The sequence below is a fragment of the Chrysemys picta genome, chromosome 16 (assembly GCF_011386835.1).
Source record: "Chrysemys picta bellii isolate R12L10 chromosome 16, ASM1138683v2, whole genome shotgun sequence".
In the NCBI taxonomy this organism is placed as follows: domain Eukaryota; kingdom Metazoa; phylum Chordata; order Testudines; family Emydidae; genus Chrysemys; species Chrysemys picta.
The window spans coordinates 4,825,218-4,842,307 of NC_088806.1; the positions used below are offsets into that span (position 1 = coordinate 4,825,218).

At 48.9% G+C, this 17,090-nt stretch overlaps 1 protein-coding gene across 12 annotated transcripts in view; it reads left to right on the forward strand.

Annotated features, from left to right (window-relative positions):
- Positions 1-17,090, forward strand: part of LOC101935620 (zinc finger protein 135-like) — a 38,146-nt gene that overhangs the window by 7,180 nt on the left and 13,876 nt on the right. For 5 of the 12 annotated variants that reach the window (XM_065570003.1, XM_065570000.1, XM_065570001.1 and 2 more), the window contains 4 exons: positions 664-745; positions 4,751-4,863; positions 5,302-5,384; positions 8,007-8,133. In XM_065570003.1, the coding sequence (XP_065426075.1) occupies positions 4,776-4,863; positions 5,302-5,384; positions 8,007-8,133 (298 nt within the window). In that variant the 5' untranslated portion in view covers positions 664-745; positions 4,751-4,775. Of the gene's footprint in view, positions 1-663; positions 746-4,750; positions 4,864-5,301; positions 5,385-8,006; positions 8,134-9,011; positions 9,607-17,090 lie in introns of those variants that run through there. The other 7 variants (XM_065570010.1, XM_065570011.1, XM_065570012.1 and 4 more) reach the window with 3 other exon arrangements.

Genomic DNA, 17,090 nt, shown 5'->3' on the forward strand with positions numbered 1-17,090 from the left:
TCATCCATAGAAATTTGTCCATGATTCCACTTTTTATAGGATTCCTTTTTATTTTCTGGTCATGAAAGAGCTTATGGTAGAGCCATATTGGCCACTTACTCTGTCTGTCTTTCCTTCACATTGTGATCCTTTGCTGCTGCTCCTTTAATATTGTTTCTGAGGAACGGCCAGCCAGCTCTCCTGAACTCTTTTCTCCCTCTGAGGTTTTATTTCTGTGGGACCTCACCTACCAGTTCTCCGCGTTGGTTGAAGTCTGCCTTTTGGACATCCATTGTCCTTATTCTGCTGATTTCATGCCTTCCTTCTCATAGAACCGTGACATCGATCATTTTCTCATCACTTTTGCCCATATTTCTCTCTGCCTTCAGTTTCCTAACTCATTCCTTCCTCTTCCAGTTACTGCTTCCATCCTCTCAGAGAAAACAGGTGTCCCCTGTACATTCCAAGAACTTATTGGACACTTAGAAAAGGAATTCAATCAAACACAAACAGATGTCTGGGTAGATAACACCCCCCTAGCTCCCCAAATTTTTGTGTTTTGAATTTTTCGATTTGCATGACAGTCTAGACCATCCGTGTGCAGGGAAAGAGTTGGGGGGGAATTGTGCTGTAATATTATTTCCCGTTCTGACATGTCCCCAATTGTCCTTTTTGCCCTAACAGGCTGCAGCGCAACATCCACGTTTCCCGCCAGATGTTTTCATCCTCCCAGGGACGGGAAATGGCTGCAGTGGAGCCATTTGAGGTAGGGATTATCAGGGACTTGCTGGTGGGTTCTTTTTGGAGGGAGAAAGGCAGTAAATACAGAGGAGGTGAGCACTTCTGAGGGAGCTGGTCTGGAGGTGGGAGGGGGCAGGAAAGCCACAGGGTGGAGAAAGGGAGGGGGACAGGGTGTGATAAACCTGCTGAGATTTGTTTACTGTGATGCCTAGATCCCAGCACCAGACCCCTATGGTTTGTGGCTGGGAATTCCCTAATTAGACAAGCAGGAAACACCCCCCCCCCCCCCCCATGAACTGGGCTAGGAAAACTTACCTGACTTCAATACTGGAGCCTGAACCTACTGGCCAGAGGCTGCTGTGAGACATAAAGGGGCACCCACCAGTGAAACTCAGGGAAGACACCCCATCCCCTCCTATCCAGCTGCTGGCAGTGAGGAGGGTGTTGCGATTCGCACCAGGGAGTTGTCCCTGAACCCTGCTGGGGGCTCCATCTCCTGTATCAGCCTCTGGCTAGTAGGTGAGTGATGAATGTGAAGACTTCTGCCCCCTCACTCTGCTGGGAAGAGTGGGGGTGCTTTTTTTCCTCCCCTCACTCTGATGCTTCTTGGCTGCTCTCGTGTGATGGGGTGTGGGTGGAACTATGCTGCCTGCCTGCCTCCCAGAGCTTCCAAGTTTCAAGGCAGGACGGTCTTCGCCTGTCCCATGATGGCGCACAGTTCTTAAAAGGTCTGGAGCGCCTCTATCCTCATGTCTGGGACCCGGTCTCCCCTTGAGACCTGAATCTTGTGCTGTCAAGGCTCATGGGTCCCTGCTTTGAACTCTTTGCTTCCTGCTCCCTCCTGCTTCTCTCCTGGAAGGCCTCCTTCTTGGTCGCTATAACTTTAGCCCATAGGGTGTCCGACATCAGGGCACTCACGTTGGACCCACTTTATACGGCCTTCTATAAGGACAAGGTCCAGTTGTGTCTGTACCTGGCTTTTCTGCCCAAGGTCGTCTCCCAGTTTCATACTGGTCAAGGAATCTACTTACCCATCTTTTGTCCAAAGCCTCATGAGATGGTTGAGGCATGCAGGCTGCATACCCTGGATGTCAGACGGGCGCTGGCCTTCTACATGGATAGAACAAAGCAGTTCTGAACATCAACACAGTAGTTCGTTGCTGTCGCAAACAGGATGAAGGGTTACCCAGTGTCTGCCCAGAGAATCTTGTCTTGGATCACGGCCTGCATCCACTACTCTTAGGAGCTGGCAAAGGTGCCCCTGCCGACTATCATGATAGCTCACTCCACTAGGGTGCAGGCTCATCATCAGCCTTCCTAGCACAGGTGCCAATCCAAGAAATCTGTCTGGCTGCAACCTGGTCGCCCGTCCACGCATTTGCATCTCATTACGCTCTTACCCAGAAAGCTTGAGATGACGCTGCCTTTGGCAGGGCAATGCTGCAAGACTGTTGTCAGAGAAAAACCACAGTTCTCACTCTTTTGGTTGGGTACAGCAAAGTCAGATGCTTTATTTTCTCAAGCAATTGCGTAGAGGGAGAGAGTGCACTAGGACACAGGGTCTCCCCCTCCTAGGCAGGTCTCTCTACAGGTAAACAATTACAGCAAGCATTTATACCTTTTGTTACAGACAATAATGAGCAACAGCTGCATTTTGTTTATACATAGGTCATCCTGATAACTTATTTTTCTCACTTATTTAGACTCTAGTCTACATTCCATATTATCTACACATTATCTACACAAGGTCGCAACAACTTCTCACACAGTTCTTTCCCACTCGCCTCACACAATCTTCACTTCTACAAATCTCGCGTTATTAGGGTTACAGTTAGCCTGACTCTTGCTAACAAAGACTGTTTGCATTTGAAATTCCCTTCCAATCCCTGTCAGGCCTTGCTCTGCTTCCACACTGTGAACTCTGAGCCCACCTCCAAGGACACGTCTCGTGAGTCACCTAGAATGGAATCGACCTGAGTAAGCACTCAAAGAAGAAAAACAGTTACCTACCTTTTGTAACTGCTATTCTTCGAGATGTATAGCTCATGTCCATTCCATTACCCGGAGTTGTCAGCAAGAAGGAACTGAGAGGGCGTAGGGCCAGCGGCACCTGATATGCCGCTGCATGAGCATGGCACTCCAGAGGGCGCCACAGCCCACCCCATGGGTACCACTCAGGCAAAAATCTCCCATGACCGCACATGTGGGTGCATGCACACCTAGAAGGGAATGGACATGAGCAACCCATCTCGAAGAACAACAGTTACGAAAGTTAGGTAACCGTTTTTTATGGCTGCAGCACCCCAAAAGAGATGGTGTTTAGGAGGAGTCTCAAATCATTCGGGCTCACTGACGTGCCATCATGACACAAAGGGGTACTGCCTCCAGAGTAGTGGAGCTGTGGGGATCAGCCTTGCAAAAAGCAAAGGCTAGGAAGTAGCACATAATGGGTATGTCTACACTGCCTCTGGGAGAGATCCTCCTAGCCTGGGTCCACACACTTGCACTGGTGGGCTATGTGTAACTGTGTAGACGTTGGAGGTTGGGCTGGAGCTCGGTCTCTCAAACCAGGGGTAGGCTTGGGAGCCTGAGCTGCAATGTCTACACAGCTATTGTTAATGTGCTAGCCTGAGCACCATTAACACAAGTCTGCGGACCCAGGCTGAAAGCCCCACTCCCTGGTGTACTGCAGACATACCCTAATGGGAGTGGAGCCAGGAGAGCCTGTCTCCCGCATCTCCATCATATCAGCATTTCACATAGGTCAAGTCTCTCTCCTGTCTGGTGATTTACATAGCCACAGAGGCTCACAATGCAACTAGTCAGATATTAACCTAGGCAGCAACTCACAAGCATTCCATAAAGTCTAAACACTAAACACATTCTTATAATTCTAATACCTGTGTGATAAATGAAGGGAGTGGGTAGCTTCCTTTTATGGACAACCAGTTAGACATAAAGTCCCTCTTGGTAGCTGTTCTCTACCTGCTTTACCTGTAAAGGGTTAAAATGTCCCCCAGGTAAAGGGGAAAAAGTGGGCACCTGACCAAAAGAGCCAATGGGAAGGCTAGAACTTTCTTAAATGGGGAAAGAAACTTTCCCTTTGTCTGTTGCTCTCCGGGAAAGAGGGGAACAGAGGGCAGCAGGAATGCTGTGTAAAGCTTAAGCCAGGTATGATCATAAATCATCAGATCATGCCTAGAACTACTTATCTGAACTTCAAATGTGTAAGTAGCTCAGAATGTTTAGCTAGACATGATCAGGTTTATTTCTTATTTTGGCTTGTGGATCTCCTCTGTGCTAACCCCAGATGTTTTTGTTGCTTGTAACCTTTAAGCTGAATACCCAAGAAAGCTATTTTGGATGCTTAATTTTTGTAATTGTTTCTTTTAAGATCTAGCAAAAAGCCTATGTTCCAGATGTATTTTTTCCCTTTTTGTTTTTAATAAAATTTACCTTTTTTAAGATTTTTGCTGTCCTAAAAGGTTTGTGCATGTTGTTTGATTAGCTGACAGGAAATTGGTTGTGGCTGTTTTCTTTCTCAGCTGTTCCCCAGAGGGGTATGTGTGAGAAAGGGCTTGAAGGTACCCCACAGGGCGGAATTCCCAAGTGCTTCTTCCTGGGTTCAAAGGGGTTTTTTGCATTTGGGTGGTGGCAGCATTTACCAAGCCAAGGTCAGAGAGAAGCTGTAACCTTGGGAGTTTAATACAAGCTTGGAGTGGCCAGTATTAATTTTTAAAATCCTTGTGGGCCCCCACCTTCTGCACTCGAAGTGACAGAGTGGGGATTCAGCCTTCACAACCTGTTTTAACAATCCTAACACAGGATGAGCCAGACTGATTCCAGCTATGTGTTTGTCCATGTTCAATTAAGATATGGGGGCATTTGCAAGAGCTAACACCTCATCTGCCAGTGTCACAGGTAGGATGGGCAGGGATGGTGTCCCTAGCCTCTGTTTGCCAGAAGCTGGGAATGGGTGACAGGGGATGGATCACTTGATGATTACCTGTTCTGTTCATTCTCTCTGAAGCACCTGGTATTGGCCATTGGGCTAGATGGACCATTGGTCTGACGCAGTGGGCCGTTCTGTATCAGGAGTATCTACTCATTTGGACTCACTGGGGAGCCACAGAAAGAAACAAGGTGTGCTGAGGCAAGAAGGCCAGGTCTCAGAGTCCCCGGGGTCACGCTTGCCAAAAGCTAAAACTAGGCCCAGCCCATGAAAGGGGGCACTCACAGGAGAGACTGTATAAAGGCTGGAGCATCAAACAACTTTGTAAACCTGAGACAGTTGCCTGGGACAATGACAGGGAGAATCCCCCAAAGTGCCTCCTTTGATTCTGCTCTTTTCTGGCCTTTGGTTCAGAGATTCTGTTACTGGGAGGGTTTCACCATGTGTCAGAGGGTTACACCCTGGTGGGAGGGGGCTAGGCCTGTACTGGAATAAGGTCACTCTGTGCTTCACAGTGTGGCAGAACCTAGAATGTCCATTAGCAGGGAAAAGTCCTGGGGGGAATCGGCGTGTGGAATGGACGAAAGCCCCATCTGAATTCTCTCAAATTGCCCTTCTCACCCTGGCAGGCTACAGAATAACATCCACGTTTCACTCCAGATCATCCCATCCTCCCAGCGGGAAGGAAATAGCTGCAATGGAACTGGCTCAGGTAAGAGATTATCAGGGAGCTGGTGGTGGGTTCTGCTTGGAGGGAGTGGAGCAGTAAAGGCATAGAAGCGGGGGAGCTGCTCAAGGTGGTGGGAGGCAGGAAATATCTAGGGTGGAGAAAGGGAGGGGACAGGCTGTAACAAACCTGCTGAGACTTGTGTAATCTAGGCTGTGATAGGTTGTCACCCCTGGGGTGCAGTCTGGGGGGCTTCTGGGAATCGCTGTGTCCTCTAACCCTCAAGTTGGGCTGGCCCTTCTCACACTGTTTTGCTGGAGATTCAGCCAGCCTCTCCAGGCCCTGTTATCACCCAACACGACAGCAGGTGGCGCCATACACCCAACTAAGCTACCTGAGTGCTTTACCTAAGCCACTCAAGGACAGATAGAAGACAACAGCCAATTTCCCAGCTCCCCAACCTTGCACACCTGCTGTAGTATAAATCCAGAATTATACCATCTTATAGTGCATAGTAACATGCTAGATAGATAGGATTTGAATTAGCAATGTCTCACCCTGACTGATGATAGAAGCAGTCCACCAAGTTTCCATACATAGGCTAGAAATCCCTTTAGCCTGGGACTAGCATTTCCCCCAGTTCAGTCTTTTGTTCCTCAGGTGTTTCCAGGTGTTCTCTTGTGTGGGGAGTGAGGCCAAGAGATGATGTCACACCCCACATTATGTAGCTTTTCCATATGGTGGGAACCCTTTGTTCCAAAGTCCGTTCCCTCTGCAGTTTGTGGGAAAATACAGGTACCAAAATGGAGTCCAGTGTCATGTGGTCTGGTCACATGCCCTATCATGCCCTGCTGAGTCATAGTAGCCATGACTCATAGGCTGCCTGAAACATTCACAAGAAGGCTAAGATATTCTATAGTCCATTGTCTTTGTTGATGAGCTATCAGCACTTGTCTAGCTTCTTCATTGTTGTACCTGAAAGGCTAGGTCTGGGTGTTACCCAGAGTAAGCACATTTGAAATACAGATACATAGTCAATATCCATAACTACAGATACAAACATGATACATGTACACAAATAGGATAATCGTATTCAGCAAATCATAACTTTTCCAATAACACCTCACATGACACATCTTGTACAAAATGCATCATAATTATGTCCTCATCATATTTTAATCATACCACTATGATGAATATTGGGTGTAATGTCAGATAGGGCCTAGATTCAAGGCACAGGAGTTGGCAATGGAACTTTCCCTCTTTGTGGAACAGGAAATAACCTCCCAGCCAGGGCTGGGAAAATTTCTCAGACTCCCAGTGCTGGATCCTGAATCTACTGACACTTCATTAGTTACCCCCACCCCCAATCTTTGTGGCAACTGCAAACTTTATCAGTGATGATTTTATATTCTCTTCTAGGTCATTGATAAGAATATAAATGCGGAACCATGGTCGAGTGGATTTATTTGTAGTGGGTTCCCACAGGGATTGGTTCTTGGCCCTGTGCTATTTAACAATCACAGTTTTTAATCTATTTCATGTATGCCGTGTTTATTTTGTATCATTCTAGTTTTTTTAGTCAAAATATTGTGCTGAACCAAGTCATATGCCTTACAGAAGTCTAGGTATATTACATCAATACTATTAGCTGCAATCAAACTTTTCATCTCCTCTAATAAGGATATCCAGTTAGTTTGATAGGATCTATTTTCTCTAAACCTTTGTTAATAGGTACTAATTATATTACCCTCCTTTAATTCTTTATTAATAAAATCCAGTATCTGCTGCTCCATTATCTTGACCAGTATTGATGTCAGACTGACACTCTTGTAATTAGCTGGGTCATCTCTTTTACACTTTTTAAATATTGGCACAGCATTAACTTGATTCCAGTCTTCTGGAATTTCCCCAGTGTTCCAAGTCCTAATTAAAATCAACATTAATAGTCCACCACGCGCCTCCACTGGGTCTTTTAAAACTCTTGGATATAAGTTATCTGGACCTGCTGATTTAAACATGTCTAACTTTAATAGCTGCTATTTAAGGTCCTTGTGAGCTATTGTTGGAATGGAAAGAGTGTCCTCGTCAAATATCTTATGATATGAGTACATCATCTGTTTTTCCCCAAACCCAGGAGAGAAATATTTATTGAACACTTTTACCTCTTCTGCATAATTTTTGATAATTCCGCCATTTCCATCTAGTAATGGACCACTACCATTCTTAGGATTCATTTTGTAATTAATATACTTTTTAAAAACTTCCTTCTTATTTTCCTTGATTGGTCGTTTCTGATAGCTTCCCTTATCAATTTTCTACAGTTCTGACCTTCTAACTTATATTCTTTACTATAGATGTCCGCTTTCTTCCATATATTTTATTTGGAGAGTGTTGGGATTCCTACCATTAGGGTCCAAAGACAGCCCCAGCCCCTATATCAAGCTCTGGCTAGTAGGTATGTGATAAATGTGAAGACCCTGCCTCCGTCTGTCAGCTGGGAGACACAAAGGTTCTCTCTTTCTACCCTCTGATCCCTCCAGGCTGCTCTAAGCAACGTGGGGTGGGACTCTGTTAACATATGTCTCCCGGAGCTTCCATTTACCTGGTGCAGTTGTTCCGTGAATATTGGGGTTGGTACTGAGTGTTGGACTCTTGCTTTTTCAGGGGCCGGTGACTTTCGAGGAGGTGGCTGTGTATTTCACCAAGGGGGAATGGGCTCTGCTGGACCCCACTCAGAGAGGCCTCTACAGAGATGTTATGCAGGAGAACTATGAGACGGTGGTCTTGCTGGGTAAGGAGTCCTGTCCCTTTGGTTATTAGAAGCTGTGGGGTCTCTAAAGAACCTGAGTAATAATAACTTTATAGCTTTATTTGTCATACAAGTTTTGACAAGTTTCCTTGCCCCCCTTTTTATGCCTTATCTCCCACCCACTAGTATAGTTTTTGGACATGTGCCTTTTTGGTGCCGTCAGTCATTTTAAAATTGCATTTAATGTATCCTTATTGGATGCATTAATAATTGCATTAATAACTGTAGCTTTCATGCCTTTTCCTCATTTTAAGAGGAAAATATGCTGCCTGTAGAATTCTAAATTAAGTAAATAGGTGTATGACTCATGCATGGTTTGTGTGACAGTCAGATGAACTCCTCTTTTGATAGGAGAGCGTATAATGTTGCCATTCAGGACCCCACGGGTGAAGGGAGAACAGAGCCATGGGAGGGGAGGAGAAGGGGTGGAGTAGATAATTCTGGGGTGCCAGGACATGGGGAGTGTGTGTGTAGGATTAGAGCTAAGCAGCAGCAGGGAGGGATAAAGTAGTGAGAGACGAGGAGGGAACAGAAGAAGCTTCCAAGGTGCTGGGAGGTGGTGATGGCCGAGTGTAATGGGAAGAAGGGGAGGGGAGTCTGGAGGAAGGGCACCCGGGAGGTGGGCTGGGTGGGTCAGTGGGTAGGAGGAGAGGTTTGGGGATATAGAGCTATGGGGGATCCCAGACCTTTAACCCCGAATCTCTGCCCAAGCCTTGTTGCTTTAGAGCCTACACTCCAGTTTTATTTCTGTTCAGTTTCACTTCATTACAAAAAATTTCCCCCCAAATATTATTATTTTAACTCTTGACCTCCCTCTCCCACTCATTACCTCCCTCCCCCTGTAACCTCCCCATCTGTAGACACAGCGACCCCGGCCACCGATCCTGAGTCCTTGCTGCATTCCTCTTTCCCAGAGTAGGGCCACTACCCAAGCACAAATGGGCACTTTGTTGATGATGTCACAGGGTAGTAGTGTAGCCTGTACAATTTTTACACCTATAAGATTACGTATTGGGGTACAACTTGCCCTTGTACATGGCTACTCAAAGTTAATTGAGAAGATGGAATTTGGTGAAACACACAAACTTGATTTAATACAGACAGTTATAATTGGAATCATAGGCAAGCATCAATACACATAACAATTAGACTAATATAAGTATAGTAAAGAGGGTATTGCACTGTGCATACTTACAAGTTATGGACACCATTGGAAACAAAGATCAAGGGACAAGGGAGACCATCAGAAGGGAGGTCCTGCTTCAGTTCGTACTGTCTCGGGGACCCGACAAAATGAAAAAAAGGTAACTAGGAGAGGTATTTTATCTGCTTCCTTATGGTAATAGTACGGCTGTATACCATATCTGCTCCTTTACTCTTATTACAATAATATCAATAGCTGCCCCAACCCATATGTGGCCTTTGGGAAGTCCATAATTAAACATCAAGCATTAATACTCATGATTTACATCACTTATTTATTAATAATTCCAGTATATGAATGCGTCCAACTGCTGAAATACTGCATAGCAACCTAATGGCTAAACCCACCCCTTCTTTCAGAATCCTGTGGCGTATTGCACCTGTTTGTGGTTACTTGTTAGTCTCTCAAAATCAGCGTGCAAAATATCTGACCTGGGATTCTCTCCTTAGGCCTATTCAGGTAAATTCCAGACTTTGGCATAACTACTCCCACAAAGCCTCAACCTAATATAAGGCCCTTAACTGTAGCAAGCTTAATAATCCATTGTGAGGGTTTACGCCCCTCATTACAGGGCCAGAGTCCATAGAACAAGCCCTTGTCACAGGGCAGCACGGCCTAGTGGCCAGAGTCCACAGGATTGCCCCTGGTTGCAGGGCAGCATGGCCTAACGGCCAGAGTCCCTTGAGCAAGCCCTTGTCACAGGGCAGTAGGACCTTACTGTTGGCTCAGCGGGGAGGGGGGGGGTCCTACCGACACACGCTGAGGCTTACCGGGGGCAAGGTACCAGTCCGTTACCCCCCCCCGGGTCGCTTCCTACTGGCTTGGGAGTTGGGGTCTCCCATGAATCCCAGGGTTCTCCGCGGGTCTCCGGGTCCATCGCCTTCCCTGTTTCCTCCCCCGGTAGGGGTTCGTGCCGGCCTGTAGAAGCCTCCCTTCCCAGCAGCTTCGAGAGCGTTGGCTGGTCCCCTGCAGGAGCTTCCCGGTTAGGTCCTTCCCCTGCGGCCACCAGCCCAGATGGAGCTGAATTCCCTCCCTTTATACTCCCTGTGCACTTAAAGCATGCCCAGTACGCATGATCTGGGCGATGAAATATGCGGAAGTCATAGGGTTGGAGTGAGAGGTACCAACATAGTATCCGGGGGTTCACGTCCTTCATATTATGTATCCAATGTAAGGGGGCATGGTCTGTGATCAGCCTGAAGTTATTCCCCAACAGATAATAACGTAAGGCGTTCATGGCTCATCTCACCACCAGGGCCTCTTTCTCTATTGTGAAGTAACGTTGTTCCCGGGGGAACAGTTTACGGCTTAAATACAGTATCGGGTGTTCTTCCCCATCCAATTCCTGGGAGAGTACGGCCCCCAGGCCTACTTCCGAGACATCTGTCTGAAGTATAAATTCTTTTGAAAAGTCGGGGTGTCGCAGGACTGGTTCATGCGTGAGTTGTTCTTTCAGAGCTTCGAAAGCTTCGTTGCACTCTTCCGACCACTGCACTTACCGAGGCTGCGCGTTCTTTGTCAGGTCCAACAGAGGGGCGGCTATGGATGCAAAGTCTGGCACGAAGCGGCGGTAATATCCAGCTAGGCCCAAAAACTGGCGCATTTGCTTCTTCGTCTTGGGGACGGGTACTTCTCTGAGGGCTTGCACTTTGCTGATTAGGGGCGTCAGTTTCCCACCCCCTACCGTACATCCAAGGTAGGTTACCTCCTCTTGCCCAAGGTGGCACTTCACTGGGTTAGCTGTAAGGCTGGCTGCTCTAAGGGCCTGCAACACCCCAGCCAGATGGCGTAGGTGGTCCTCCCAGTTGTCGCTATAGACTACGATGTCTGTATACGCCGCCGCATACTGGTCATGGGGTTGTAAGACCTTATTCATCAACCATTGGAACGTAGCCGTGGCTCCGTGTAGCCCGAACGGCATCATTATAAATTGGAAGAGGCCGAACGGTGTTGAGAAGGCAGTCTTCTCCCGGGAGTTTGGTGTGAGGGGGGGGTCTGCCAGTATCCCTTGGTTAGGTCTAAGGTTGACAAGTACCTCACTCCCCCAGCCGTTCCAACAATTCGTCCACCCATGGCATCGGATATGCATCGAAGCGGGAGATGGCATTGACCTTTCGGAAGTCAATACAAAAACAGGTAGTCCCATCAGGCTTTGGGACTAAGACGATGGGGCTGTGCCACTCGCTCTTTGATTCCTCCACCATCCCCATCTCCAGCATTGTCTCCAGCTCCTTTCGGACTGTGTCCCACATTTTCCGGGGTAATGGCCGGTGGTGATCTCTTACTTTCTGACTGGGAGTGGTTGCGATATGATGACTCATCAGGGCAGTTCGTCCTGGGTGGGCCGATAAGACGTCGGGAAACTCCCCTATCAATTGCTGTATTTGCTCTCGCTGTATGGGGGCGAGGCTCGCCCCTAACGTCACCAGCCTTGGGTCCGGGGGGTCCCCTACTAGGGGTCCGAGTTCTGATTCTGGGGTGGACAAGCCGATGAGCAGGGCTTCCCTGGTCTTCCAGGCCTTCAGAAGATTTACATGGTATGTGCGCGTCTCCCTCCATCGCCTCGGTAGCCGGACCTTGTAGTCTACTGGTCCAATCCTCCAGATTACCTTGTAGGGTCCCTGCCATTTGGCTAGCAGTTTCAATTCGTCCAATGGCAACAAAAGCAACACCCGAGCCCCGGGGCCGAAACTCCGTCCCCTAGTTCCTCGGTTATAGAGGCATTCTTGGTTCGCTTGTGCCTTTATCGAGTTCTCCCAGGCGAAAGCACCTAGCGTTCGTAGCCGTTCTCGAAGTTGCAACACATATTGGGTGGTCCTGAGGACTTGGGTCTCCTGGGCTTCCCACTCCTCCTTCAGGAGGTCCAGGATCCCCCGGGGCTGACTGCTGTACAGGAGTTCAAAGGGTGAAAACCCCGTCGATGCCTGCAGTACCTCTCTGTTGGCAAACAGCAGGGCTGGCAACAGGGTGTCCCAATGCGTAGGGTCCTCCTCCAGGAACTTCCTTAACATGGATTTAAGTGTACCATTGAAACGTTCCACCAGGCCGTCTGTCTGGGGATGGTAGAGTGACGTCCGGAGGGTTCGTATATGGAGGAGGCGGCACAATATCAGCTTGGAGAACATGTTTGTGCCCTGATCTGTCAGGATTTCCGCCGGTATCCCGACTAGCAAAAATCTTCACTAGTTCGGTAGCAATCACCGGCGCTGTGGCCGTCCGCAGGGGTACGACTTCAGGGTAATGCGTCACGTAGTTCACTACCACTAGGATGAAGCGGTTTCCTGTCTTACTTCTTTCAAGGGGTCCAACCAGGTCCATTCCAGTCCTTTCAAAGGGTATGCCGACGACTGGCATAGGGATCGGGGTACCCGGGACACACCTTTTGGTCCCGCCAGTTGGCATTCCGGGCAAGACGCGCAGTAGTCCCGCACCTCCTGGTGTATGCCAGGCCAGAAGAATCGACGAGCTATCCGCTGGAGGGGCTTCTCCCGCCCCAGGTGCCCAGCCCAGGGGTTAGCGTGGACTAGTCGAAGGAGGTTTTGTCGCAACCTCCGAGGGACCAATAGCTGATGGAATGTCTCCTGGGCCTGCGGTTCCTGCACTACCCGATACAGGCGATCTTGCCATATCTCAAAGCGTGGACTCTGTGGGGGCCCAGGGGTCGAGCCTTCGTCGGGACCCAGGCTGGTGGCCTGTTGCAAGGCCCTACTGAGGGTCAGGTCCTCTCTCTGTTCTTGCACAAAGTCCACATCCCATTCCAGTTCCATTTGAGCATCCTCAACTGACCGGGGCCTTCAGGGGGGTTGTTCGTGGGGGTCTCTCCCAGTGCTGATGTCCCTTCTCCGGGGTCATCCCGTGGCTGGCGTCCGAGCAGCCCCACTCATGGGGGGCCTCAACCCATCGGTCCCCTTGGCGAACAAGTAGTCTTCCATCAAGGTGACTGCCGCTGAGAGGGTTGCCGGTCGATGTCGGCCTACCCAGGCCCTTCCTCCTGGGGGCAGGATCTAGGTGAACTGCTCCAGTGCCACCATCTCTGCTACCTGGGGTCCGGTTAAGCCTTCCGGGTTCAACCACCTCCAACAATGGTCCCGTATCCGTTGGGCCACAGCCCGGGGCCGGGCCCCAGGAGGGTACTGTTCTTTGCGGTGGCATTGGCGATAGGTCTCCGGACTAATGCCGGTGTGGTCCAATATGGCCGCCTTCACCTTGGGGTATTCCAGGGCCTCCCAAGAGTTGAGGCTACGGTAGGCGGCCTGGGCCTGTCCCGTCAGATAGGGGGCTAGTAAGGTGGCCCAGTGCTCGGGGGGCCACCCGGCGGTGGTCGCCACCCGTTCGAAAGTCACCAGGAACGCCTCTGGGTCATCCTCTGGCCCCATCTTAGTGAGGTGTACCGGCAACTCCCCTACATTCTCCCTGGGTCCGGCCCCAGCAGGTACGGTGGCTGCAGCTCCTGCCGGGTGTAATAGTGTGGCCATCTGCTGCACCAGGCATTCTTGTTGCGCCTGCTGTTGGATCGCCAAGTCCTGGAGGAGCTGCTGCTGGTGCTCTTGATGTTGGGATATCAGTAACTGCTGCTGGCTGGCCATGTGCTGCATCATCGGCACCTGTTGCTGCTGCTGTTGGGCCGCCTGCTCTTGCTGCTGTTCCAGCATCCACTTTAGGAGCTTCTCCGTCTCCATCTTGGGGTTTAATGGGGTTCCCACGGGTCAGTCCTGTTCCCACAGACCTTTCAGCAGGCCCGGATTGCTGTCCACATTCTCGCCCCTCGTTACAGGGCAGCACGGCCTAGTGGCCAGAGTCCATAGAACAAGGCCTTGTCACAGGGCAGTAGGACCTTACTGCTGGCTCAGCAGGAGGGGGAGGGTGTCCTACCAACACACGCTGAGGCTTACTGGGGGCAAGGTACCAGGCCGTCACTCTCTCCCCCCTCCCCTCCCCCCCCGGGTCACTTCCTACCGGCTTGGGAGTTGAGGTCTCCCACAAATCACAGGGTTCTCCGCAGGTCTCCGGATCTGTCGCCTCCCCTGGTTCCTCCCCCGGTAGGGGTTCGTGCCGGCCTGTAGAAACCTCCCTTCCCAGCAGCTTCGAGAGCGTCGGCTGGTCTTCTGCAGGAGCTTCCTGGTTAGGTCCTTCCCCTGCGGCCGCCAGCCCAGACGGAGCTGAATTCCCTCCCTTTATACTCCCTGTGCACTTGGAGCATGCCCAGTACGCATGGGGCGGGACTTCCTCCGTCAGAGCTACTGGTCTGACGTCGCTGGGTCTAGTGCAGGGCGGGATTGCCCCGTCACACCCATTTATTTATGGTCACCTCCTTGCCCCTCCATGCATGTTCCAAGCTAATAAGCAATACTCTGATAATGATATTTTACTTCTAGTGAGTATAAAATTACCCACAAAACCTGAGACTGGGTCACAGGCAAAATCAGGTCTGGGTCAACAGGAGTGAGAGTTTGAACATAAGAACAGCCGTACCAGGTCAGACCAAAGGTCCATCTAGCCCAGTATCCTGTCTACCGACAGTGGCCAATGCCAGGTGCCCCAGAGGGAGTGGACCTAACAGGCAATGATCAAGCGATCTCTCTCCTGCCATCCATCTCCAACCTCTGACAAACAGGGGCTAGGGACACCATTCCTTACCCATCCTGGCTAATAGCCATTAATGGATTTAACCACCATGAATTCATCAAGTTCTCTTTTAAACGCTGTTATAGTCCTAGCCTTCACAACCTCCTCAGGTAAGGAGTTCCACAAGTTGACTGTGCGCTGCATGAAGAAGAACTTCCTTGTATTTGTTTTAAACCTGCTGCCTATCATTTCATTTGATGACCCCTAGTTCTTGTATTATGGGAATAAGTAAATAACTTTTCCTTATCCACTTTTTCCACATCACTCATGATTTTATATACCTCTGTCATGTGCCCCCTTAGTCTCCTCTTTTCCAAGCTGAAGAGTCCTAGCCTCTTTAATCTCTCCTCAAATGGGACCTGCTCCAAACCCCTAATCATTTTAGTTGCCCTTTTCTGAACCTTTTCTAGTGCCAGTATATCTTTCTTGAGATGAGGAGACCACATCTGTACGCAGTATTCAAGATGTGGGCGTACCATCAATTTATATAAGGGCAATAACATATTCTCTGTCTTATTCTCTATCCCCTTTTTAATGATTCCTAACATCCTGTTTGCTTTTTTGACCACCTCTGCACACTGCGTGGACATCTTTAGAGAACTATCCACGATGTCTCCAAGATCTTTTTCCTGACTTGTAGCTAAATTAGCCCCCATCATATTGTATGTATAGTTGGGGTTATTTTTTCCAATGTGCATTACTTTACATTTATCCACATTAAATTTCATTTGCCATTTTGTTGCCCAATCACTTAGTTTTGTGAGATCTTTTTGAAGTTCGTCACAGTCTGCTTTGGTCTTAACTATCTTGAGCAGTTTAGTATCATCTGCAAACTTTGCCACCTCACTGTTTACCCCTTTCTCCAGATCATTTATGAATAAGTTGAAGAGGTTTGGTCCGAAGACTGACCCTTGGGGAACACCACTAGTTACCCCTCTCCATTCTGAGAATTTACCATTAATTCCTACCCTTTGTTCCCTGTCTTTTAACCAGTTCTCAATCCATGAAAGGACCTTCCGTTTTCGCCCATGACAGCTTAATTTACGTAAGAGCCTTTGGTGAGGGACTTTGTCAAAGGCTTTCTGGAAATCTAAGTACACTATGTCCACCGGATTCCCCCTTGTCCACATGTTTGTTGACCCCTTCAAAGAACTCTAATTAGTAAGACACGATTTCCCTTTACAGAAACCATGTTGACTATTGCTCAACAGTTTGATTTTCATAGAATCATAGAATATCAGGGTTGGAAGGGACCTCAGGAGGTCATCTAGTCCAACCCCCTGCTCAAAGCAGGACCAATTTCCAACTAAATCATCCCAGCCAGGGCTTTGTCAATCCGGGCCTTAAAAACATCCAAGGAAGGAGATTCCATCACCTCCCAAGGTAACGCATTCCAGTGCTTCACCACCCTCCTAGTGAAATAGTGTTTCCTAATATCCAACCTAGACCTCCCCCACTGCAACTTGAGACCATTGCTCCTTGTTCTGTCATCTGCCACCACTGAGAACAGCCGAGATCCATCCTCTTTGGAACCCCCCTTCAGGTAGTTGAAAGCAGCTATCAAATCCCCCCTCATTCTTCTCTTCTGGAGACTAAACAATCCCAGTTCCCTCAGCCTCTCCTCATACGTCATGTGCTCCAGACCCCTAATCATTTTTGTTGCCCTCCGCTGGACTCTTTCCAATTTTTCCACATCCTTCTTGTAGTGTGGGGCCCAACACTGGACACAATACTCCAGATGAGGCCTCACCAATGTCGAATAAAGGGGAATGATCATGTTCCTCGATCTGCTGGCAATGCCCCTACTTATACAGCCCAAAATGCCGTTAGCCTTCTTGGCAAGAAGAGCACACTGTTGACTCATATCCAGCTTCTCGTCCGCTGTAACCCCTAGGTCCTTTTCTGCAGAACTGCTACCTAGCCATTCGATCCCTAGTCCGTAGCAGTGCATAGGATTCTTCCGTCCTAAGTGCAGGACTCTGCACTTGTCCTTGTTGAACCTCATCAGGTGTTTTTTCTGGTCTAATCCTCTAATTTGTCTAGGTCCCTCTGTATCTGATCCCTACCCTCCAGCGTATCTACCACACCTCCCAGTTTAGTGTCATCTGCA